At 42.4% G+C, this 26788-nt stretch overlaps 1 protein-coding gene across 1 annotated transcript; it reads right to left on the bottom strand.

The window, feature by feature from the left end:
- Nucleotides 1-4034: 4034 nt before the first annotated feature.
- LOC141464314 (phosphatidylinositol-3,5-bisphosphate 3-phosphatase MTMR8) lies at nt 4035-24572 on the bottom strand. Its single transcript, XM_074147132.1, has 14 exons — nt 24540-24572; nt 22848-22970; nt 22027-22189; nt 19244-19401; nt 17569-17697; nt 16465-16599; nt 14457-14589; nt 13011-13120; nt 11780-11905; nt 10736-10785; nt 8484-8684; nt 7935-8063; nt 6866-6992; nt 4035-6183 (listed from the first exon to the last, which is right to left on the bottom strand). The coding sequence occupies exons 1-14, from the start codon at nt 24561-24563 to the stop codon at nt 5905-5907; spliced, it is 1887 nt and encodes a 628-aa protein (XP_074003233.1). The 5' UTR covers nt 24564-24572; the 3' UTR covers nt 4035-5904.
- Nucleotides 24573-26788: the final 2216 nt, after the last annotated feature.

The following is a 26788-nucleotide window of genomic DNA, read 5'->3' as shown; positions in this document are numbered from 1 at the left end:
GAACTTCTCATGTTCCAGTTTGTGCCCGTTCCCTCTGGTCCTGTCACTGGGCACCACTGAGAACAGACTGGCCCCATCCTCCTGACACCCACCCTTTAAGTATTTATAAGCATTGATCAGATCCCCCCTCAGTCTTCTCTTCTCCAGACTAAAAAGCCCCAAGTCCCTCAGCCTTTCCTCAGCAGAGAGATGCTCCAGGCCCCTCATCATCTTTGTAGCCCTCTGCTGTACCCTCTCCAGCAGTTCCCTGTCCTTCTTGAACTGGGGAGGCCAGAACTGGTCCCAGTGCTCCAGATGGGGCCTCCCCAGGGCAGAGCAGAGGGGGAGGATGACCTCCCTCCCCCTGCTGGTCACACTCTTCCTGATGCACCCCAGGATGCCACTGGCCTTCTTGGCCACCAGGGCACATTGCTGCCTCACAGTCATATAAAAATCATATAGAAATTTTTTTTAAAAAAAAACTCAAGAGCAACCAAACGTACAGAAGATCCTAAGCTTTAACACAGCTTCACTAGTATTACTACTTTTTGGGGTGGTTTTTTTATAGATACGGAGCAGTGCTGCACCCTGCACTCCCCCCAACCCCAGTCCCTCTGCTGTAGAAGAAGGGGAAGCGCAATCACACCCGGTTTAAGATGAGCTCACTGCTTAGGAGCCTTTCACTGATTTCCCATCTCAGAGCGGGAAGTTCAGCTTGAAGTTTCACTAACCAACACACACTAGTCATTTACTTTAAAAAGGCAAGGTATTTATTTTTGTAGGGAATAAAAATAAACAGTAATACAAGTGAAACTTCCTGGAACAAATAAACGTAGAGAAAAGCCACAGCAGCTCCTCTAAACATGGTACAGTTAGGGTTTTTTTTTTTTAAGCAGTGCATTAACTACAGTGAGTTACACGTTTACAGCCATCGCGGCACATTCAGGAACAAGGGATTTCACCATCCACAACTGTACACAACTGTCCTCCAACAGTTACACCGACAGAAACAGTGACTGACTGACAGAAACAGCAAAAACACGATTTTTGGCCGCACGCGACACAGTTTCAGGGACGTTCCTACCAAGAGGAGTTTGTGGGCGCCAGGAAGGGCAACACACGTGTGCTCCTTGACCTGTGACTACATCCAGTGCGACAAGGGACTCCAGCAGTAGGCTGCGACGGTAAATACAGACGCATATACATAGAGAAGTGATCGGAGAAGAAATACAGGTCAAGTTTTTAACCTCCCCTCCTTCTGCGTTGCTTTGTGGTTCAGAGATGCCCAAGGGATGCAGCGCCGGATGGTGAAACACCCCAACAAATGCCACCTACTGCAGGTGGTGCTGACAAAACCATGGACTTCAACATCATCAGGCTCGGGACATCCCTCATCTAATTAAATCAAGTGCTGCGTATTAATTAAAACAAGACTATGACATTCAGAACAGATTCTTCCCCCTGCTCCACCCCGAGGGAGGGTCTGTAAACAAGGAGTAACTGCGGCGGGTCCGTACACAAAGCGACCCCAGCGCCCAGGGCAGGGCGACAGGGAAGGGGAGAAGAGCAACACAGACGACACATTTGGAATTCTCCTGGTCATTCACAAATACTCCTTACTAAACAGTGCCAAGAAATGACCCCTTTGGAGGAGCAGCCCTCAGGCACCGACGCTGCCCAGAGACCAGTCTGGCCAGAGAGTGAAGCGGTGTCTGGCACAAGAGCCCTTTGAAATGCTTTTCGGAAGGTGCTGCAGCTTTGAGAGACACACAGGTGCTTTCTGAGCTCCAAACCCGCTGGAAACAGCGGCCACCGCCTGCTTCAACACAGAGATTCCCAGCTGTAACCCAGCAAGGTGGAACTCAGGGCAGGGATCCCGTGAAGGTCCCAGCAAGACTGGAGAAGCTGACCGGCACGTCTCCTCCACCCCAGCCAGGGCAGCGTTGTGTCAGCACCCATAGAGCAGGTGGGTTTTTCTTCTAAGCACTTCAATGAAAGGCAGAAGAGCAGGAAGAAAAATGTGCAGCAAGAAGTATATTCTACCTCTAGGCTTTAACAAACCGCTTTCTCTCTCCCATGAGAGAGGGCCATCTATGGACAACATCTATGGACAAATTAATTATTCCTTTTCCTTTAAAGCAAACAGCACTGATTGCGTTTTCTCTACCACAGGTGACAGTTTGCCAAACAAAAATACAATTTCAAGAATCCAGCATTGTGAAGTTCACATTAAGACATCTCAGCCGAGAAATAAAGCTACACCAGTCCCTCTTTATTCCAAAGTAAGTAGCTTTAACGCAGAGTATTACAGGCACTTCCCCACCGCGGGGCTATGCTTATTTGTAGCAAGAGAGACACGATGTACAGGCAGGAAACCACGGGGTATCTTGGTAAAGTGAGAGGTGCTCCAGGAAAGGAAGGAGTTTTACACAAACGGAGCCCGTCCGCAGCAAAACAGGATCCCTCCTCCCTCCCAGTTCTCCCAGTAGATGGATCCAAATGGAAAGCAGCAAGCTGCGTTGTTCACGTAACAGCTCCCAACAGCAAACAGTTATTCGTGACTTCACAACGCGTGGATGCTCCACGAGGAATAAATAAGTTATAGTAACTTTGCAACTACACAGTGCTCATGTCAGAGGATTCCTACGTAACAACCTCTGGATTTCCTTTAACACTTTTAGGGAACATACAATCAAGGGACTCACCGCTGTCAGCGCAACGAGGGAACGCGGGATCTCGGCGAGGCTCTGGGGGCCCGTCCGAGCTGAGCAGAGACCTGAGGACACACTCCAGAGCTTTCAGCAGCTGCTCAGTTTTGGGTTTGAAACACACAAAGCTAAAAAGCATCCGGATAATCAGTTTTCACACAAATAGTCTCACGGAAAGCCAGGAAACCCTGGAAAAATCTTTTCCAGCTCTGTAAGTCTACAGCACCAGCATGAATGATTTTTAATACGTTGTAGACTTTGACCAAGTCTGTCTACATTAGATCCAAGAGGTTTAAAAAAGACATGCCATTAATTTATTAATTATTTTTTTTGCTAGGTTTTGTATTTCAGAGCATAAACTCAGCCATTATTTTGTTACTGAAGTCCTAAGCAGCAAGATTACTACAAGCTTGCTAATACTTTCAGTGTCTGAAGTAATCTTTTCATGGTTACGCGCACCTGCAGTAATATTGTAGTCAAGAAGGATTTGTGGAGACATCAGTGTCACGTTTTAGGGATAAGCAAGGATTATTATACTTTTTTCCAAGGTAATCTAAAATTCAAACAACAAGGCAATGTGTAAACATTTATAGAAACCTCTGCAAAATGCTTTTATACAGTGATTAACAAATGACACGTCTAAATCCTTCAGTAGTCAGTCAAAATTCTCTACAATTCTGTATCTCTAATTTTCATTAGAGAACACATTAAAAGAACTGATGACATCTAAATAACTGGTCCTAGAAAGTGCCTGTCTTGGTCTCATTTATCTTCTCTATTTAAGAAGCCATGCACACTATCTGCTACGCTCTTCTACCACCTAGAAAGAAGAAACGGGGTTGATCCATGTGAAACAGGCTCCACGCTGCAAAGTGCAGGTGGGAAATGGAGCTTTTTCCACTACACAGAGGGAAATCAACCATCTCCCCAGCAGCCTCCAGGGAAAGCGACAGCAGATTCCAAACCCTGGGTGTCCAGAGCAGCCGGATTAAGATTTAGGGTGCAATCTCTTCTCCCGAGGAGTACATGGATATGACAAACTTAAAAGGCTGGCAGACTATCTAACAATATTAGAGCTTCACAGATCTTCTCTTTAGAAACAAAAGAGACTCAAGAGCAGATAGTCATCTTGAGAGTAAGAAAAGACGCCCTCAGAAATGCGCATCCTTCAAGAGACAATACACAGCTGTTGCACGATGCGGGATTTTTGATACATACCCACACAACAAATTTCAAGCATCTTCTGCTTAAGCAGATCTGGTTGAGTATTTTATGGCCTTAGTTTTTAAATCAATCGCACATTCTAGTTCTCAGTCCTACCTTGAAAACATTTTTTTTTTTTTTTTTAAACTACTTAAATATTACTTGCTTTAAGATTGAAAAACCTGCAACACAAAAAACAGTTTCTCTTTGCCGTTGTAGGCACTGAGGAAACTGTGTTCTCAGGTATTGCCGTTTTTCCTTGGGGCTTTTGATACACTTAATAAAACATGTATTTTCTTACCCGAAGTGAGACACTCAAGGGAGTTTTTGTTTGGGGTTTTTTTTTCTTTCCTACTTTAATCTTGAACACTTATAGTCATTTCACCATAGATTATTAACGCATGAACAACAGCTACTGCATTTTACGATGCTCTAATGGAATGTTTCTACTTTTCACTGTAGATCAGGAGGAATCACAGAAAGCATTTTCAGTTTGTTTCGAAATTTCCTAAAATAGAGAAATCTGATTTTAAGACCAAATGGCAGCACCTAATTTAAACAATAGGATTCAAGAGAAAGCAGAGAAGCATCTTGAATTAAGCTGCACAAGGGGACTCTATACATTAAGCACATCTGTAGAAGCCTGTCCAGAATGAGGACCATGGAATAGTCTTCCCGGGCCATCCATCCCAAGGGAGAGAAGCCCTTGTTTCTTCACAAGACTTGTGTATAAACGGAATATTCGTCTCCATTTCAAAGCTGGAGCCACAGCCATGAGCCAAGACATCCCCTTCTGGTTCCAATAAGGGGTCACATCCCAATTTACGTCTTGTCACCAGCTTCACAACATTACAAAGTTCATTGCCATGAGAGATGTCAATTCATCTCCCCATGTCCTGACAGTACAGACAAAACTTCTCTAAGGTTCCTGTAATTTTAACATCCAAGGTAACATTCACGATCGACACTCAGCACGTGATGTGACCAAGCGTTTTAGGCCCCATTTCACTAATGGAACACCCCTCATCTTTAATCACTGCCTCATCGATGGATGTGGGGAAAGCTTAGAAGAGTTACTTCCTTCAATTTAACCAAGATCATAAAACTAGAGAGAACAATTCTGTATCAATTTTTTTCCTATCTTTTCTCATTTCTAATCCTCCCTCTGTCAAAAAATTCACGTTACAAGCCATCTTTGTGGCTTCCTGCACTCTCACAATTGGTAAGTGTGGTCCATAAACGCTTATTCTTTGAAAGGTTGGCTTAGAGAGAAGCTACTAAACTCAGGGGGTTGGCAAAGATCCTGGAGAAGCCAGCAGCGGATAAAAAACCTGGTTTAAAAATACTGACTACAAAGACCACCAAGTACTACACTCTACACTACAATAATAAAAGTAGTACATTGCGGGGCTGGACATGAAAACGGTCTCCATAAAAAGGCACAGGGGGGTGTTTTTGTTTAACAAATACGCGTAGGAAACAAAAAAAAACTGAATCAGTTCTGCCACAAGTTGAGGGTCCATGCAGAGATTCATTCACAGCTAAGAAAAGATTATTATTTTTTTTTTTTTTCTCATTTTAAGATGAACTGACATTTTTTATCATTTTAAGATGACCTTGCACCAGCACTGAGAATAAATGGATTGCATCTTTCCTACTCCGGTTATAAACACTGCACAAGTTCTAAACCTCAAGTTAATTGGCCAAGATGTCTTTCAGCTTGAAATACCAGCGCTGGCTGGTGGTCACAAACCTCCAACACACATCGTGTTTCCACCAAAAAACAAGGTTTACACTAACTCAGGGCAGCCTCCTGGGCAGCTCCGTGCGCATCTTCATCATCACGGCGGCAAAGCACTGGAACCAAACCATCTTCTCGGCAGCGAGCACAGCTCCCTGCAAACACGTACTCACACGTCAGCGGTGTGGGGTCTGCGCCCTCGCAGGGACGCAGCTCCCTGATGCCTCGCCACCACCTCGCCTGGGTCACCCACCAGTTCTCCCAGCGGATTGATCAGTGGTGCCGAGGCTTTCCCTCCTTCGCTTCAGAGTCTAACACCTCGATGGTGTGGCCATGGAGGTCCTGGTGAGGAGACAGGTTCTCTTTGTTCCTTTGGTCCACGTCTGAGAGAACACCCCCATCCCCTCCTGCAGCGCCGTTGCTCAACGCGGGAGGTGGGTCCCCTTCGTAACCCTGAGGAGTGTTGAGCATTGGTGTTTTCGAAGCAGCGGGTCCTACTTTAGATAAGGAGCAACCGTCACTGGGCAAAGGACCATCAAGAAAAGGAAGTTTCTACACAAATAAAGAGACATTAATAAAAAAATTAATGAAACCTATTATTCCCAGATGTCAGGGATATACAGAAACCAACTGTCAACATAATGGTCCTGTGTCAGTGCCTGTCTCAACTCTGTAATCCCGCATTAAAGTACATGCCCATAGATCCTTACATGTTTGATACAAACATCGTTTAATGTGAATGCTGAAAACTTTAATTTTTTAAATTAATCTAGCAAAGGACACTGATAGATATCACTGGTGTATTTTCAGATGACTCCCACTACTGTATGTTTAGGGGTTTTTACGTTTGTTTGTGGTTTGGTTTGTTGGGTTTTTTTAACACACCTAGAAAGGATATTGCAACTAGAACCTCGAGCACAAAGAAATTCTTTTCTTCTCTCCCCCTCCCTTGAAGCTTTCTGCAAGTGGAGTTGAAACCCAGAAGTTCTTTTAACACCTACTTCAATTAGAGAATCCCAGCCCTGCAACAGCACTTGACCCAGCACAGCTTTTGCCAAGCAGATAAGAATTTGGGATACTCAAACCCATTTATTATAGCAACGTCATTTAACCCTTCGTTTTTCCCAGCCCTGCCCAGCATGTTGAAGCAATTGTTCAGTGCCAACGTTCAATGCCAGTTATATTTGCTAAAACCATCAGGTGATTTTAAATATTATTACGATTCAGGACTCACGTTTTCCAGTTCAGATGCACTGTCCTCCAGTTTCACCTTCTGGCTCACGCAGCTCAGCAGATGATCCAAAACACACTGTTTCGGATGCATTCCTTTGTCAAAGCGATTATACATCCCACACCAAAACCTCAAGAACGGGGCAAGAAAACAGAATTAGGTGCCCAATTGTACACTACTGGCCAACAAACTAGATAACCCTTCGAGGAAAAAAAAAAAAAGCTTTCAAAGTGAGATCAGTAATTGATTTTTAGAAACCACTGCAGCCTTGGATTACAAAATTCAGTATTAATGGGCAAGTTTTCATAAAGTTCAAAAAAAATTCTGAGGATTTAAGTACTTCTGCCTTACGATCCACATGTGCTGGCAGGAGGTATTAGCATGAGACGAAAATATATTTCTTTTTTTTTTCTACAGCAAACTCACTGGCAGTTCACCTTCAAGTCCTCACTGTGCCCTACCTCCCTACTTTTATTAAAATGCTTTGCCCGCCAGTGACGACACACAGCTCTTAAAAACCCATTTGCATTCCAGTCTGTCTCAGCAGGGAACTGGAGCAAGCCAGAAACAAAGCCAAACCAACCACTTCAGCTGTAACAAGCAAACAGACACAGCAACAAGAAATCCCTCCTTGTGAAAACCACCCTGACTGCGTAATTCTGGGTGTGACTGGGCACTGCAATTCCTGTTTTGAAGACTTCCTTAATATATATTAAAAAGAAGGAAAGGAGGAACTTATCTCTAACAATTGCCTACCCCATCATGTAAATTTGACAGAGCAAGCAGTCAGGAGTGTGTGTAGCGTTTATCTACACATCTGAAGTTCTTCTTTTCCTTGCCTCTCCCCTCCCTCTCTCTCAACACCAAACAAAAACTATTATTTTTAATTACAGTACTTGCACTTATTTAGCCATTACCTGTGTGCTACTACTTTCAGTTTATGGATAAGGAATGAAGGGGAAAGGTAAAACAAACCATGCTAATCAGTGAAAATTTATTAAACCTGAATTACCAGTCTACATTACAATGAAGTAAATGTGTGTGTGTCCCCCTTCTTAAATAAGGAACTTACTGGAAACTGAAAGGTAACGTGTTTGGTTGAAGCTCTTTGTAAGCTGTAAATCCTCTGTACAAAGGATTTCTCAATTCCTGCTTCTTCTGTAAGAGGAAAGGCCACAGAGAATGGGTCTTCTCAAAGATTCTGTTAATTACAAATAACATCTAATCACTAAAAAAAGGAATCAAGTTTAGTGGGTTAATAACCCTAGGTGTTCTGGGGAGAATTAGATTGAGGGAGCTAAGAATTATTTTTTGCACACTATCTGATTAATTTCATAAACACAAGATACATCACTGAGGAATATATCATCATTTAAAACGGACACTATTCAGTCGAAAAGGAGTATCTGCAAGTTATTACTGTGGTCCAGATTAAAACATGTCTTCAGGGATACAATTAGTGTAGAATTCTTTTTCACACTGTAGAACATAAGCATCTATCAGGACAACTTACCCTTAACCAAGCTACAATTACATTAAAAACACAAAGAAACACAACCTGCCCTTTTTCTGACATTTAAAGTGACTTCTAGACCGTTGGCTCTATAAACGCCCAACTCACTTGAGATCCTCCCGCTCCTTATGACAGGTCCCAAGGAAGTTACCAAACTGGCAGGAGTAGACGTGGTCATGGATTTCAAGAAGGAAACGCTCATTAAACTCAAAGGCGCAGGGGAACTGCTGCATGAGCTGCCAGACGCAGTCAACGAACTGGGTGAAGACAGGGGACACCTCTTTGGGGTCACCACACAGATGGCCACACCTAGAGAGATGCAAACAAAACGGGGTTAAATCCCGTGTCACCCAAAAAAGAATTCCCTTGTCATTAAGTTTTCTTCACCACTAGAATAAGAAATTATTCTGCAGAGTCAGAAAAAACCCCACATGGTTTATCTTACAGCAACTGTAGGTTAAGATTTGCCACCCACGGCATTACTGCTTCTCCAAGGGTACCTCACAGGAGTGACGAGAACTGTGCGATGTCCCTTTCTCTAGGGTAAAACGAGCGATGAAAGAGCCTACATAACGACTCGGAAGCATCACAATAAATACATGTGAAATAGAAATCCTTAAGCCTATGCTGTGATGTCAGCACAAGGGAAAAAAGGCAATATTCTCCAAAAAACATCTGTTGCTCAAATATAAGAAACCAATACTAGCCCTTAACTGGGAAAAAAAAGGTTGACATTAGTGGGATTGTGTCTGTCTGCCAGTAACAATAAGAAACAGAGACTGGTGGGAAGTGTCCTTTGCAGTCTCCTGTGGACCCGAGTGTATTTTACGGTGCAGGCACAGCCACAAGAGGCAACAACAGTGGGAACAACCTGATTTTGCTCAAATTCGACACCAAGAATGAAAACCCAGTAGGCAATTACTCAAAGAAAAAACCTCAAAACCAAAGAAAACCCAGAACAACAACAAAAAACCCACCCATATGTATTTGTACAGCTTTAGATGAAGCTTGGAAAAACTCTGCAAAAATCTAGCCAGGGATGTATGGGTGTTCATTACAGCCCATCACAAAAGGAAAAACACCCAAAAAAGGAATGACAGAACAGTCACTACAGTACAACAGAGGAGCTGCTTTCCAAAAATGCTTTCTCAAGAGAAAAAACTTGGGGCAGAATCCTCCTTTTCTAGGAAGGGACAACACCTGGACATGCACAGAAAGGAACAAGGCATCCCCAAATCTCAGTGAAAAAATAAAGTTTCTTATGGCAGATCTAGCTGATCAAATCCCAGCTCCTGGTCCTGTGATTCCAACCCCAAGGAGCAGCATGGAAGAGGACTGATTTCCCTCAGAACAATAAGGTGTCTGCCACCACGAGAGGAATGATTTTCGTCTACTGCAATAAAAGTTCATATTCCCAGTCAATGCTGAAATTCTTCTCTCAAGTACTTTTTGTACCCATTGCCAAGTTCTCATCTTTGGAACAATCCCTTAATAGAAGAACAGGAGTGTTTATTTTTGGTCTTAAAGCAAGAAAAGTGGAAAGAGTCCCTAAAGAAGCAGAAACTGACCACAGAACATTTATTTAGCCAATAACGACCAAACAGCAGTTTCTCTTTGACTGTTTCTTCTTACATACCAGTACATGGGTGTGCATACTGCTTATTTTCCTTTACTGGAAGGGAAAGCCTTAAGGAATATACATGCTTTAAGGGAACAAATTTGTTTTATTATTAAAAACAGGAATTAGTTTCACATCGAGAACAAATCTTCAATTTTTAACAAGCCAATATCGCTAATAGACTGGTCCCTTCCCGCCTCATAGTCTTTTGGACCATCTCAGTTTCTAATTCCTCTATGGTAAATAGAACAAGTAGTAACTCAAGATAAAATCCTTACTAGATGCAAGCTATCAATTACAGGAATGGCAGCATTTTTAATCCACCTAGAGAATGTGGGTCAAATTGGTTTTTAGCACTATATTGGGCTAAAGTTTATGCTTTGAACTTGGTAAAAGTCCTGAAAAAACATTAGCTGAGATTTTCTTCCAGGCCGTGATGGCAGAAGAGTTAATGGTCTTAACATTAGCATTCCTCATAATATATGAATGTCATTTTATGGGTAGGAACTCACTCAGAATTCAAATTTGTTCAAGGCTGTACGGTTTTGTAATGTAATAAGAAAAAGCACTGATGAAATAACAACCCCAGCAGATGCTGGCTTTGTCACCAACTCCAGTATTTTCTAAATTTTTCTCTCTTCTGTCCTATATTTTCATTTAAATTTTTCATGGGAGCACATGACCCCGGAAGCACTCTATTAGCTTCTCAGCCAAGCCTTCACCCCAGGTAACGTCTTCTTACCTGTGTGAGAACTTGTGGCCCATCGCAATCCACTCCTTTTCTATTAGAACCTGCAGTTTCAAAACAGAGGTTTAAAAAAAGATCATTACTTTGTTTAGAAAAAACAAAATGAAGCCTTTGACGTTAAATTCTTAAAAAAAGCTTAAAACCAATGCTACCTGCTGACCCCACTGTTACGAGTTTATCCACAGAAGCCAATGAAAATAGTAACAGTGATTTATAGATTAGAATTATCCACAGTTACCAGTACAATGTCACAGCTGGAACTGGGAGTTATTTCAAGCAAGTCTAGTACTATTTTGAGGAAGTTTCTATGTTGTTAAAATCATAATATATAATTCTTTTAGCTCGGTGTGTTTAACAGCTTAATATTGCACTATGTACTATTTAATTTTGAAAAAACTATTGTGATATTCAGCAAAATAAATCAGCAACTGGAATTCAATAAATGTTTAACACAAATAGGAATATGAGAAGTACATTCTTGTTGAGGAGCTCAGGATGAAATCAGAATTATATGGCTAGTTCTCCTTTAAATAGAATGTCTGTGCTGTATATATATATGAAAATAACAAAGAAGCACTATTTTCCTTAAAAACACATCTCATAAGGAACCAAATGACTGGTGCTGAATCCATTATGTGCCTTCCTGGGTCATATTTAAAGATCTATTCCTGCTCTCATCAGATAAGAGACCAGTCACTCTAACAGTCTTAGAGAACAGAGCTGCTTCTCCACATTTTTGTGGATTGCTGCCAGAGCTGCATCCTTCTCCCACTCCTCGCTTGCTGAAATGTCTCATTAGCAGCTCTCATTTGGACATTTGAGGAAACAAAGATTTGGGAATTGTAAATCAACCCCTGCCGTTTTTTGCCCATGCCATTCGGAGTAATTAAAGCTTGTTTATAGAATCAAAGCTGGTTTTATATAGGTCACCTACTGTTTGTTCCAGGAAGTGGCCCAAAACGTTTAATTAGGGCCTGTTTACATTTCAAATCCAGGAAGCACTTCTGATTTTTGGAATTCCAACACTCGTGTTCTTACCATGAAGCCTTTAAAAGTCCTGTAAAAGGGATCTAAGAGGAGGCTAGCCAAGGAGCAGACCTGCGCCGTGCGATCCCACCCATCGGAGCAGTGGACCAACACGCTGGCTTTTTCATCTTTCACAGCCTGCAAAGGAGAGACCAGACAGAACAGTTTAGCAGCTTTCTAGGTTTATTACTGTAATTAAATGCTATCCTTTCATCTGCATTTACCTGACTGGCCTAAAACCCAAGGGAAAAATTTGTCATTTCTCATCTGGACCACGAAATTGCAACATTTCTGGGCACGTGGCCACCAACCCACAGGGAATCCCAATCAGAATAAAATGCCTTAGCGCGGCTTGTCAGCAACGCAGGCTGTCGAGAAACAGACCCTCTGATCTCAAAACGATGAGTCTTCTAAAAGGCCAGGAATTCTCAGTCCCTTCTTCTGTGGAAAAATCTGGTAGATGAGTAAAGAATAGTAATTGAACACACGGGGACTAGGAAATTCTCAAGAAAAATTAGAAGAGCTCATCCCAACTCCCTCCCACATGGATTCCCTTCTTCCCTCTGTACCGGTGGCGGAAGAAAAACACAAAATAGCTTTGTACATGAGAAAATTCTAAGAGAAAAGCCAATATTTACAGAAGGGCACTACTCTTGCCACGCGTTGCCTGTGTGCCCTTTGCCATTACTGAAGAGCCACGTGCCTTAGTGGTCTCTCCTTTTGCCTGACCTGCAAAGCCACAAGCTCTGCAGAAACGAGGACTGCGCTCAATAATCAAAATTAACAGTCCCCGCATCACACAGACCCAGTAGAAAATAAACGGGTCTAAACAATCCCTCCTTTAAAGCAGAGCAGTTGAATAACTAACCAGCACAGGGTTAGGAGTTGTTCGCACCACTAAATATGCATTTATAAAGGTAATTTATTCACATTCTGTGATTTTACTTGTTTCAAGCGAGTTCTAATAAAGCCCAGATAACTGCTTGTTACAATCCAGTGAACAGGACAATGTCTCAACCCCTACGGCATTTCATTTAGTCCCAGGGAGTATCTAGGACAGAGCCAGCTGGGCAACCCACTTCATGTGCTCCACCTGCAGGCTTGGTTTTGAGAGCTGAGGCCAACCTGAATAGCAATATTTTCCCACCTTCTCTCCAGAGGCAGCTTCCCAGCCCTGGAGCAGTCTCTAACAGAAAAACATATATATTTTTTATTTCACCTGCTGGTTGGGGTACAGTTTTACCTTGGCAAGAAAGACGCCTGCATCCATCACAGCCTTAATGTGCCGTAACCACCCTGAGTTCTCCAGCCCGGTGAGGAAATCACTCATTGAGGGGGACTTCATTTCACACACTACGAACACAAACAAAGGAATTAGCTAACACGCCGTTAACAACATCTTGCTTTTTTGCCACCTCTTCACAGCGACAGAGCTTGGTAGATCCTAAAAGCTAATATTTCCACACTTTTTAAGTGTCAGCAGCAATATCCTGTTTAAAGGATACAAACCAGAATACACAAACCAGAAATTTTTAGTTATGAGAGAACCTGAGGATCTGAAAACCTCCTCCTCTTTTTTTAAACAGTAACTATTTTTTTTCAGCTGAGTTTTTTCCAACAAAGACAGTGTTTAGTGATCTGTTACTTCACTATAAATCGCCATCGCACACACATCTAACAACCACTAACATGCAGTCACCAACACAAAGATCTGAAGAAAGGAGAGTTCTAATTTAGAGAGAGAAATAACACATCTAACCTCGCAGGCAACTCGGATGCTATATCGAAAGCCAGCACAGAAAGGACTGACAGTAACACAGCTCAATAATCCGTAAGCACCAGCAAGAGAGATTTTATCACTGTCAAAGAAGAATATGGGAGTAAACAAGTATTTATTCTGCCTCTTCTTCCACCGCAAAATAAATCTGCCAGGAACAGGCAATTGAGGACTTATATCTGTGATTAGGACAATGTCTTGGCCATGTGAATAGCCTCATTTTTCTCCAAGGTCACCTCAGACCCTGCAGTGCCACCTGGCCAAGCAACTGGTAACATCAATTATTTAACTCTTTTGAAGGAAGACGACCATTAGGCCGGTTACGAAAATATTAATATATTTATATTCAAAATATAAAATATATTTTGAATGACAGCACTTGTATTACATTGTGGAAAACTAAGCACAGGGACCAAGCAGAATGATTTGCAGCATCTACTCTGCCCCACTGCACTGTCTTTGGCAGCATGAGGATGGCAATGGTGCTGGAAACCAGCTAGCAGAGTATGCTGGTTTGCTCCAAGCCAGGCCATCGCCTTTAATGGAACTTCTCCAGAAATGCATTAGGGAAAATATGTGCCCAATTCACCTCTTGATCTCCAATGGCTCAGTATTTCTTCTGCCTTGCTTCACGTTTTTCCCTAAGATATTAGCTGCTATTTTTGAACTGCTATAAAACTAAGCACAATAATAAATAAAATGTGCAGCAGGAAAGCATTTTAAAAACATTAATACTTTCAGCTACTTCAATACAGCGAACACAGTACGATATTGACTTCGCTCATCCGCTTCCCCCACAACACGCGAGTCCACACGCCCTTGTGCACGTAGGGCTTATAGATTCAGCAGAAGGTCCTGTTCTAAAGTAGCCACAGATAATGAAGACTGGCCACTTGCAGGGACTGTACCTACCTTCCAGGAGCTTCTGCAAGCTGCTCCGCATCACGTGGATGTTTTCTATGCCAATAAATTTAAAGCGAATGTTATCATAATTATCTTCATTCTCGTAACCCTTCCCAGCAGCTCGGTTGGCCATGGCATTTAACTGTCAAATTCAAGGGAATGGGAATAGGATAGAAAAGAAAGAAAGAAAATTACAACAAGCAATACACAGAAATAAATGAGTGTTTTGCAAGTCCTTGTTTTTTTTTAAATCTCCCAGAAAATACACTGAACAAAGCTGTTACTCAGATGTATTTCCCCACCTCCCAGACATTATTTCCAGCTGTTTCACTAAAATTATGCCAGTGTCTCCAGTCCACTAGTCATATGCAGAGAGACTCATTAAGAAGTTCTTAAGAGTAGGCAATACAAAACCAGTGCCCAATTTCAGAATATTGCTGTCATCAAAACAGGTAAGAGGCATTGAGTCTGCCTTAACAGGGAAGCTACATAAAAAGATTCAGGCAGAAGGATATGAAAGTAAAACTAGGAAAGCCATTTTTACGAGTAACATACATACATGGTGGTATAGAAATAGTAAGAGAATTCCAAAGCTTTTCACAGACATACATGCACAGATGAAATAAAGCCACCTGAGGGAAACATAGAAATATTAAAGTTGAGCAGAAAGAATACAGCAACCAACTGGAACTGCAGAAAAGAAGTAGAAAAGAAGCCAGTTGCTCTACCAATTACCCAAAACATGTCAAAAGCTACCAGGAAATCTTTAGCAGCAACCAAAAGTGGGAGCACCTCAACCCCCCCCCACAGTAATTTGGGAAGAGGAACAACTTGCCTCCATAGAGAGGAGAGAAGGAAAAATCAGAATCAACTAAATAACCCTAGTGCTTCAGCTCTACCATTCAGAGTACGACATGTTGTATTAGAAGTGTGACCAATTATTAATTCTCTCTTTTTCACCAAGTACTTTAGAACAAAATTGCCATCAATGATAGGTTTTAGTGGAACTTCTATGATACTGGACACTGTACCAGAAGAACATGCAGTGATTGCTATAAACGTAGATGTAATTACAGAATAAGTTCTCTCTAGGAAATGTCATACTACAAAAAAGCCAGAATACATCTTAGGACAACAGGTGAAACGTTTCCAAGACTTTTTCCCCTTCTTGCCCTTGCCATAGTTCAACTAAATCTGTAGTTTCTATAAAGTAACTGCAATATGTGACCAGTGAAGCAGGTTCTCAGAAAGCTCAATATTAAAACAGAGCACTTTTAAATCTTAAATAATCGATTCCTGTGTTCTAATTTGCTTATACCAACACTCCCAATCAATATTCTTGCAAGACAATCATTTGATTTGGTTTCTAAATTCAGTTCCTCAAGGCAACAGCCATTAGAGATCTCATTTTGCAAATGTTTCTTTAATATCCTCTTACGTAAACACCTCAGCAAAATTCTAGCCCCAAATAGTGGCCACAGACCAGAAGAGCTGAACTGTATCGAACTCCAAGCTGTGCATCATGGGAACATTTGTGTTATTTTTACAGAGGCAAAAAAAAAAAAAGGAGGGATTGCTTTTGTCAATTGTTATCAGAATCCACAGAGTCCCACTTCTTCCCAGATCTGCTGATAAAAGCACTTCAGCCTCTCGGAACTGAATCCAGAGGCTTCTCTCCAACTCAACATATTAAGGACCTGGCTCTCTGCAGGAAAATGCTTCACTGTTTCCGCCAGCTTTGAGACTGCCAGTTCCTCCAGGTCATCCTTAACACCAACCTCAACCCAGAATCCTCCAGCAGTGCCAGCATTCTTAACACCACTTAACATTCCAGTTTTATTATGCTCAAGCGTTTGTCATATTAAGACACTGAACCAGGAGCCTGATACTGAATCCCTGGCATTTAACCTAACACAGCATAAGAAAGCATCAGCAGAGGTGTGAAAGAATGGGCTGGAAACAGCGCTACTAGTTCAGATGTAAGCTTTAAAAGTAGCCACAAACCACAGGAAGGTACCTTTGGCCTCGTGTCTACAACATACATGAAGGGGCTCCCAGGGTTGGCTTCTCTGATGGCCTGCAGCATTTGTTCGTCCTCCAGACAGCGGGCGCTGAACCCGGCAAGGGGCTGGCTACAGCGGCATATGGCAGCCTGCAACACACAGCAACTCACGTTTTACTGCTTCCAGATCGTCTCTACTGCACTGCCCCAAAGAATCCGTTAGGTTTAGGTGTCCTATTCTCTTTCACTGAAAAATTCCTACTTAAATAGACATACAGAAATACTACTGGGATAATCCACACAGCTAGAAGTTTGGGAATCTTAAAGCAGTGAGGCTAAGGAGCCCTGCTGCAAATTTCATTGCTGTGTTCTCAAACCCACTGTGCTCTGCCTAATGATCAGTATCCCAAACGTTAGCGTTTCTCATGTTTTCTACTTGGTTTCTATCTTTTCCACAACTTTGCTTATCGGTTGTTACTGTTCCAGGCTCAGAACTGCACTGCACATGCTTTAGGGAAATGTCAATAGCTGCCAGTACAACTCCATACAGTTGCCCAGGTCAAGCCACGCTTCCTCAGGAAGACAACAATTTGACTGTGACAGCAATTTCCCAACATCTGCATCTAAAACAGTGCTGAGACAGCAAAGTTAAAAATTTACATTCTGGTCTTCAGTGGAAAAAAAAAACTGAAACCTTCGCTTATTCCAAGCTAGTGGGGATTTATTTCAGGGTGGTTCCTCCTCTTCAATACTAAGAAAATCCAGCTGAGTTAACACGTACCTTCTTAAAACGTTATTCAATATAGCTAAACAGTAGATTAAAAAAAAACCCACATAAGAAGGCATTGCTGAAAGCTGATTAAAAACAAAATATCCAGACAGGAAGCTTGCAAGGTCTGTGCTTTTTGCACAGCTCTGGATACATCCCAAGCATTTGTCTTCGGCTTATTCTGTGACTCAGAACAAACCAATATTAAAGCCGTTAAGAGAAGCACAGTTCTCAAACGTGAATTTAATATGCTCCAATAATTAGCTTGTTCTTTCCTTTCACTAAAAGGGGACTGGACAAGGAGGGGAACCCTTACTCCCCACAAAGACAGAAGACAACGAATAACTAACGTTGTTTTCTTTATACAAGTAAGAAAGGACCGGAATCCGCCCTCTGCTTCTGAACCTTGAACTTCCGATCACCACTGCCTTATTAGCGGCTCGAGGCACCACTATTTCTGGGGGATAGGTGTTGCAAACCTAAGCGAGAAGAAAAAAAAAATCCAGATATTACTACTTAGCAATTCAAACTTCATGAAAAATTCATCTTTAGCTTACGATCTAGCATTTATAAACAACAGGAATAGATTGTTTGCCAGAGTGTATCTAATATAGTCCATGTGTAGCTTCACGCTATTAAGATGCATTTAGCAGAACACCACAGGAATGGTGCAAAATAGAACAATGTGGTGAAGGAAACAATTTTGCAATTGAACCTACAACAATGGACCACACAGGACACAATCCATATCTGAAGGCAGCTCTTTAAATCCATAAATTTTATGAAAGTTTCCGATTTGTCACAAAAAGAGAAATTAAGAACAACTATATTTAAAGAGTTCCCTCTAAATCTTATTGAAATGAGCTTCAGGCATCCTCATTCGTGGCATCCTCAGACACCAGCGTTACCCTTTTTCCTCAAGCAAGTACAGTCTTTTCAGCATGAACTTCAGAGATAAGCTGTTCTCCAAGTCTGGCTTTACTTTAGGCTTGACAATTTTCAAACATAAATTGGAAAACCTGAGGAAATGATAAATTACTGGTACTTGAGAGTTACATACTAGCAAGTAAAGCTTCGAAGTGATTAATGATTTTAGACGCCCACATTCAGATACCCTAAATCAGCTAATGGAAAGACCACCTCTCACTTCATATCTCAATTCAGGCATCCAAAGATACAGTCATTTAAAATTACCAGTCCCTTCTGACAGCACAGGCTTCTGTTTTTTCATCCCAAAACATAACAGTAAAGAAACCCGGTGAGGGAAGGAAGCGGAGAGCAGGGGAAAGGGGTTCAAGAATATATTGGTGTCTTCCTCAGAGTTGTTTGCTTTGTCATTTAGACAGAAAGGTCTGACTGTACACAACATCAGAAGAAATAAAAGGGAAATAACACAAAGTAGGAGTTTGAGTAAGCTTGCTGAAAAACACTTTCATTTAATGCTGTTTAGATCTAACTTTCATTTAATGCTGTTTAGATCCTTACAGGGGAGAAAGAAGAAAAAGTGGCAACAGCCACTTAGGATCGAAATGACTGAGACCTTATTTCGCAAAAGATCCAACCAAGCAAGGAAAAAACAAACGTCTGTTTTCCGTTACTGTTTTTTCTTTCCTCACCTAGTCCCTTCCCACTCTCCCTCACTCCCCAAGCCAAACCCCTGCCATTTATCTCTCTTCTACACATCTGTCACCAGCCTGGTGGGACAAGGTTTGGAAATGCCAAAAGCAGCTAAGGGTACTTCAGGTTTTTCGTAACAGATGGTTTGACGTTCCTCTAGAAAAACAAGTATCTGGTACTTTGCCAAGGGGATCAAAGCAAAGCAAGGTGACTCTGCAGCTCTACTCTGTTCTTCCATAGCTTCATTATCCTCAACTTCACATCAAGACGCATTGATGCCGCTTCGATTAAAGCCAACTGAGCTCATTCCTCCCAAGAGGCATCACTTCTGCTGCAGTTGAAGGACTGCTGTATGTCATTAATAACAAAGAGATACTGCATTAGATGGCTACTTTGGGCAAGAATTACCTCATAGTCCTTATTAACATCTGTTATTTCCCAGTAGTCGTTTGGAATTCCCATACGCTGGTAATCTACTTTTAAATCAATCAGCTTCCATCCAATCTCCCGGTTCTCTTTAGACATTTTAGGATTATAAGAGAAAGCATAAAGTTCTTCAGGTTTCACTGGGAAGAAGAAAGAAAAAAAAAAAATTAACTAGTTAGAGAGAGAGACAAAGACACAGGGGGAGGTCAACACTTCCTCCTAAAGGCCAACTTTTGGATGTGTGCAAGCGAATGTGCTGCAGGTGCACAACTGATACAAGGCTGAAATAAATTACTCGGCCAAGAAAGATCAGAAGACATAAAAATCATTTACTACAGAAGCCAAAGGGCTATGCCACCGCACTGCAGAGTTGGCTATATTGTAATAATTGCTATTTTTCTTATGCTGCTGCCTCCTCAAAGATCAGAAGCACGAAGTTTTCTTTTATCACTTTGCGCACTTCACTACTCTAAGCAAACTTAGACTGATTCTCACTCCTTAAAAAAAAGAAAATAATGAATTGAGTACTACATTGAGAGATTTTAAGCATCTGTACACTTCTATCTCACATTTACAGTTTTTAGTTCAGGGTAGCACCGAGTGCCAACAATCCATATTGAAATTCTCAGGAATTTCCAGCACTCAGTTCCCACACGCAGGGAGATACACTGCAACACTTTGTTAGAATTAATTAAAACTTCAAAGTAGTGATTTTTCCCAAACAAATTATTTCCTGCTGAATTCACTGCAATGTCAGACAAGTACAGGCACGTTAGACAAGATTTATACCATAAGAATTAATCCATAAATGAAAATTTATATTAAAAGATACATTTTGTGTGAAGAGTTCATAAACCAGCTCTTGCACACCTGTAAGTTCATTGTTCAACAGTGAGCCCTGAGCCGCATGGAAAATTTGATCAATGTCTTGAATATTACTGTCAGCCCAACAAAAGCTTCAGGCTGTGTCTGACAAATGGTAATTTCTTCCTCCCTCCATCTCTACCATCCCAATTTCCTTCTCTCTCTTCATAAAATGCAAATCCAGCCAATAACTCATTCAGCTGATTCCCAAAGGCAGCAAGAGCTCCAGAGACAGAGTGAAACCTGTCGGAGTCTGATAAAGCCGCCGGGTTCCCAGACAGGTAACCCACAGCTGCCAATCACACCTGTACAAATCATAAATAATTATATGCTCTGCCAAAAAAAAGAAAAAAAAGCTGAAGGAAGTACACATACAGACATTTTAAAACAACAAAAGAGAACTGTTAAAATCCGCAAATAGAACACAAGAAAGAGTTACAGCGTATTAAGACAAATAACCAGAAGACAAAAGAAGCTGATGTAATCCCCTGCAGTGACAGCTCCCACGCTTCAAGGCGCTACATAAGTCTCTAATTTTCTAAACTGAAAGAACAGTGACAGCTTTTAAACATAACACCAGAAACTTGCCGGATACAGCATCAGAATTAAAACTTCAGAACTAATAAAATTCCAAAGCTCAGAGCACAGGGGAGATGCTGGGAATAGACACAAGCCTTAATATAAATTAAAAAAAAAAACCTCCAAATTCAGCAAAAACCATCTCTGCTACAGCATTTCAAGTCCTATGTGATGGCCAGCATGGAGCAGACTGGTGCTGTCAATTAGACTAGTGACGTAATTACAAAATGCAATTACAAATGGCATCCTTATAATAATGGCAAACTCCAAATAGTGTTTCGCTGAAGGACCACCCCAAACCCAGGAGCTGCCACAGACAAAGCCAGGCAGGAAACTGGGTGGAATGCTGTCCTGCAGGAAGAACAAGGAGCCTGGAGATTCATCCCTGATGGACTGAAAAGCCCAAGTCTGAAGAGACCATGGGCTTTTGAGGATGTTTTGCTCACACTCTTTTTAAGAGTGAGCCCTTGTCAGGGCAGCCAGGCTGAAGCACAGGGTTTCACAACCAAAAGAAGACAAACGCCAAAGAGCAGCCTGAACATGCTACCGGGCAACAAATGGAAGATGCCAATGTTTAAAGCTTTATTTGTGGGATTCCAGAATTCTGTGAATATCTGGATCAATTGGAAAGGGCAGAACTACACACAGCAAACAGGTAAGTCACAGGAATGACTGACAATGGCCAGGTATGGGATGTGACACTTATACAGGAAAAAAGCCTGAGATGCCACAGACAGACTCAGTCGAGCAAATTAATTTCACACAAGTCTTCAGAAGTTCCTCATGGGAGACCAGCTCATTCCCACAGCCACAAAAGATTTGTGTTTAGTTTGGAAGCAGGGCAGCACTCTGCTTCTGAGCCAACCCAGACCATATCTGGTGGTGGAAACTGATTCTGATTTCACATCCTTGGGGAAGGACTCTTGGTAAGGGAGGGGAGCCATAGGACGAGAGGGAACAGTTTTAAACTGAAAGAGGGGAGAATGAGATGAGATCTCAGGAAGCAATTCTTTGCTGTGAGGGTGGTGAGAGCCTGGCCCAGGTTGCCCAGAGAAGCTGTGGCTGCCCCATCCCTGGAGGGGTTCAAGGCCAGGTTGGAGGGGGCTTTGAGCAGCCTGGTCTGGTGGGAGGTGTCCCTGTCCAGGACAGGGGGTGGGACTGGGTGGGCTTTAAGGTCCCTTCCAACTCTAACCATTCTACGACCCTCTCTCTCCCATACTGACACCCACACTCTGGCAAAGCTTTCTCCAGCGCTCAGATGAGCCTCCCAGCTTAAAGCCTTTCAACGATTTGCAAAACAGACTCCCGTCCATCCCAAATACCTGGTTGGGAAAGTTTAAGCAAGGAGGTATAAACTTCGTGACAGTCACGTTCCTGCCCGATAACAAAGTGAGCCACGTGGAAGTTCTTGCAGTGAATAAGGAGCGGATACCCAGCTGTGGCCAGAGGCAGCTTTTCTACGGTTGCAATATGGTGATGCAGAATCTGAAAAACAGGAAATAAACAACATTTTTCAGAAGCCGCTGATAAGGTCGGGAGCAGTACAAACAGATATTAAAGTTTTTGCAATACTATCAGTTATTTATGCTTACTGCATCTAACTAGCAGCAGAAAATGAGTTTATTTGTGATATTTATCAAACAAATACAATAAACATCCAGACTGTGTGCCCAAAGGCAAAGTAACTAAGAGCAAGACTGAAAAATACAAATGTGTATAAACTATTTTTAGAGACTGACGCACAGCTTGGTTTACCTGGTTCACTTTGCTTTCCCTCCACCCACATTCACAATATATTTTGTCATTCCCTTTTTACTTTAGAATTAATAAAAAAGGCTAGTTTCAGTGCTGATTTTGCACTGCTAAAAGCCGTAAATTCAAGTTTGGTGGCTTAGCATATTGAGTTTGAGATAGGAAACGAGACACGTTTTTTATGTTCCTGGAACTAACAGTAATTCAGTGAGTGACCTCTATCAAGTCGCATTGTGTTCATTTCCTTCCAAAAGAGCTGTTTCTGTTAAGCATTTGGCATCAAAACGGTATAAAAGACCATTACAAGTTTGGAACTCAGTTCATTTTGGATATGAGATATAAAGCCATTTTTAAACCTGTGTTTAAACGGACTCCAGGTATCACAACATACCCATGTTTCTTTTCTGACTTCAGGAGAAGCTTCAACGTAGATGAGGTGGGTGGCTGTCAGGTACAACGTCCCATTTGCTGCCTTCCTATTCGTATAGCGATCTAGTAATTTCACATTTTCAACCTGCAACATAAAAAAAGAGTATGAAAAACTGAATTTAACTTCGGCCGAGGAAATATCTAAGCACTTGTTGAACGACAATCATTTAACTTCTACTATACAGCTCGGGAAGTAAGACAGAAAAACATATGAACTAAAGACTCTCCTGAAACACTATGAATTCAAATTATTTCTCCAGCAATCAAAGCCAAAAAGGTTAAGCAAACAGCCAAGGTTTAGCACCAGTGTGAGTAACAGGATTACCGGGTTTGTAGCCAAGACGATCACAGTTTATTACTGCACGAGGCTGCAGAAATAATAAGACAAAGAACTGCGGAAGAAAAGACTGTTCACGTTGACTATAATCAAAGTATTGCTCTGGAAGAAACAGCCCTCTCCAGTCTGACCTCCAACTGCTCAGTCGCTAGAAAAAAAGTATTAGTAGCTACTTCTTGTAACACACTTCCTAGGCACGGAAGAGCATTTCATAAAATGCACGATAAAATAAAAACAATTTTAAAAAACATCAGAACAGACATAATAAAATATTGAAGTATTTTATGTTATTTGATTTTCTCCTGGCTTATTTGCTTCTTAATGAACATAGATGGAATTTTTCTTTCATCGTTAAGCAAAAACAATGGAGAAAAAAACCCAACAAAACTGGGAGGACAACGAAAATAAACAGTTTAACAGTATATGACAAATTACTTCTGGGTATTGAATATGTAAGCTTCCTTAGGGAGTCACTGGTCTGAGATGGAAAACATCAGCAAAGAAATTTGAAGCGCAGAGGTCTCGGCTGTATGTCTTCCTAGAATGTCCTATTTCCCAGCCCATATAATTATTATACTTAGAATTGCCCTTTATTCAGGCCACTAGAGACAAGCAGGCCCAGCAAAGCACCTCAGGCAACCCGGGTAAGGAGCATCCCCAAAATAACATCCTACAGAGTAAGGCAAAACAAAATACAGCAAACTTCATGAGATTAAAAAAATTAAAATAAAATAAATAAATCGCTGGACAGACAGTTGCCTGAAGTAAATACAATTTTTTCAGCTGTCATGAGCACAGCATTCCCAGAGCTGCCGTTTCACTTTATTCAACTGAAAAAAAGCTCATTTTGATTCACTTTTTCGGCCTGAGGAGATCTCCCTACTTTGATACAAACAAAGTTTACAGGAATCCTACCCTTAATACCTTTAGGCCAGTACCCTTACTAAAAATTCCCTTTCCAACAAGGTGATGCAGAAATAAATACTTAAACACCACGTCAAGTAGGTTTAAGCCTTCTAGACTTATCCGTGACCCGTCTGAGAAGCGCAAGGGGTGGTCACGGATAAGTAAGCCTAGAAGGAAAGCAAAGATAGCTCGTTTGCTGAAATTAATCGCCTTAAAATAAACAAATAAAACCAAAGAAGCCCTTATAAGCAGGGCCCTGACAACAGCCCGGCCGCTCCCGGAGGGGCTTCACCTCAGGTGTCCGGCGGGGAGGCCCCAGCGCAGGGCGGCGAGCGGAGCCCCACAGCCCCAGCCGGGGTACCCCGATGAGAGGGCGACTGATTCCCAGGGCGGCAGGGCACAGCCCCTTACCTTTGGGGTGGTGATGTGCTCCATGGCGGCACCTCCCGCCTCACCTCAGCACGCCCGGCCTCCGCGCCGCCATTTGCAGGGGGCAGAGCCCGGCCCCCGCCGCAAACCTCGCGCGAGGCCGGCGGGGCGGTGCCGCCGCCGCCATCTTGGGTGAGGGCAGGGCGGTGGCGGGCATCGCGGGCCGTCGAGTCGCCGTTCTCCTGTCGCCATGTCCCCGTGTCCCAGAGCCCCGGGGCCGGTCCGGGAGGGCGGTGGGGAGCTCGCCATCCTCCACAGTCCTGAGCTGAGCCCCAGAGAGGCCCCTCTGTCCTGCTGGGGCCCTCCTGCCTTCAGGCCCCCTGCCAGCCCTCCCTCCTGGCACAGGTGTACGTGAAGCTCCTGGAGAATATTTCAGGAAAAAAATCCAACCAACCACTTTTTTTTCCTCAGTATGTAAGGCCGTCAAGCTCTAGCATCAGTATTACCCTTAAAGGGTAGCGGGCTAATTCATTCCCCCCTCGGCAAAGGGGGTTGGAGACGCATTTGATCATGTTGGTACAGGCACTTAACAGAACTAATAATATTTTACCAGTTTTTCTGTATATTTTAATTTCAAAGCATAATGCTGTCTCTCGTGGATACCCAAGCTGGATCCTGAAGAACTGTGGTAATTGTTATTCACCTGCTGCTGCCTCTGCAATGAATATTCAACGAATATTCATGGTGCCTGGCAAACCCAGGGGCAGCAGAGTCTCCTCAGGTGCTCGGTGCCGTCTAAACCCTTAATTTGCTCAGAAATTCACTTCAGGAGGACAACCTTGTATTGAGCCTGAGAATTTAACAGGTTTTAATTGTTAGATAACGGGCAGTATTAGCGTAGTTCAAGTGTTTGTTATGGATCCCAGCAAGAAAGGCACTTTGCAGAAGGATGGTGATAGTTTGCAACGTTAATAATAAACTGAGTGGGGGTTGCTGAAGGGGACTCAATGGTGCTACAAAATGGATGTGTAATAGCAACACTTCTTCCTCCTCTTCCCAAAGAAACTTCACACACAGAAGGCAAGAAATAAAAAAAAGAGTGAAGAAATAAGCATGTTGGGATGAGGAGTAGAAGAGATGGCATAATAGATACATTCCTCAGCCAGACACTATCACCTTCACAGTTTACTCCCAAACATTATTATGCTACAGGGATCGGTTTTGAGCAGGAATCTCAAGAAAAAAAAGGTGCCGACTTCTTCCAGGGAACATTTCTCTCCGTTGCATGTGGCTCTGGAGGCGCATCCAAGGAAATTGGCCCATCATCCGTTAGCAGAGTGGCTTCGGTGAGTATTTTTCTTGGACAGAGGCTTTTGAATGTCCTCCACTGGACCACGAGGGGCACTCAACGTGTTAAAACCCCGTTTGATGGATGAAGAAAACTGCCATGGAGCAGCGAGTGTCTTGGGCAAGGCCACCAAAACAATGTCACAGCCTTGGCTGAACTTCTAAGTACAGCTCACAGCGTCTTCAGATGACAGATTTTTTCCTGTCATTTTTAAGTCGCATTTATTACAGAAATCCCCCCGTACTACGGGAACTTGTAATTATTTTGATCTTGCTCTGAGTTCCTTACATTGACATTGATTCTGCCGTTCATAGGGAGGCCACCATCATCCTTTCAGTGGTGCTATCCCCAGACATCGAATTGGTCAGGTTACTCACAGACTTTCTACTGATAGAAGAGTGGCTTTCTAAAATTATTTTGCAGCCTGGAGACCAGTGTGAAGATCTTCAGTTTGCAGGGAAAGGTAAGCTAAATTGTAGGCATGGTGTGTCCCACACCAAGCAATTCCCATAATCTCATTTTGATTAGTCACTCACCATTTAGGAAGTGTTTAACAAGCAGCTGAAGTCCACTGCGATAAATTGCTATCAAAAAAACCAGTGAAATCTTGTATAATGGGGATGAAAAGTACATTTTTTCTGGGAAACATTTGAGAAAAAAACAATTTATTTTGCCATTTTTACTGAGTGAAGGCTGGGAAGAGACATTACTTGGTACCCACACTGCTAAGCCCCTGGAATATGAACGCCGAAGGGGCTGGGGAAAAGGGAGCCTCGTTTACAAGTGTTATAAAGAGAATGGTGCCACAAAATCCATTGAGATGGTGGGTTTAGATGCAATTCAGTCAGTTTGTAAACAGACAGCATAATGGATGTGCATGGCCAAGTCCATTGCTGGAGCGCTGGGGCTGAGGTCAGTTGAATGAGACCAGGCATGAATTTGG

Source organism: Numenius arquata, chromosome 5, assembly GCF_964106895.1.
Source record: "Numenius arquata chromosome 5, bNumArq3.hap1.1, whole genome shotgun sequence".
Classification (NCBI taxonomy): domain Eukaryota; kingdom Metazoa; phylum Chordata; class Aves; order Charadriiformes; family Scolopacidae; genus Numenius; species Numenius arquata.
Note: the sequence above shows the minus strand (reverse complement) of the source record. Positions and strands in the feature narration are given on the sequence as shown.

Coding starts and splice junctions, on each gene's coding strand:
- LOC141464314 (XM_074147132.1), bottom strand. CDS start 24,563: ATGGAGCACATCACCACCCCAAAG. Junction 19,402..22,026: donor GCTTAAACTTTCCCAACCAG/GTATTTGGGATG, acceptor TCTTCTTCCCAG/TGAAACCTGAAGAACTTTAT. Junction 17,698..19,243: donor ATGTTAATAAGGACTATGAG/GTAATTCTTGCC, acceptor CTTCTCGCTTAG/GTTTGCAACACCTATCCCCC.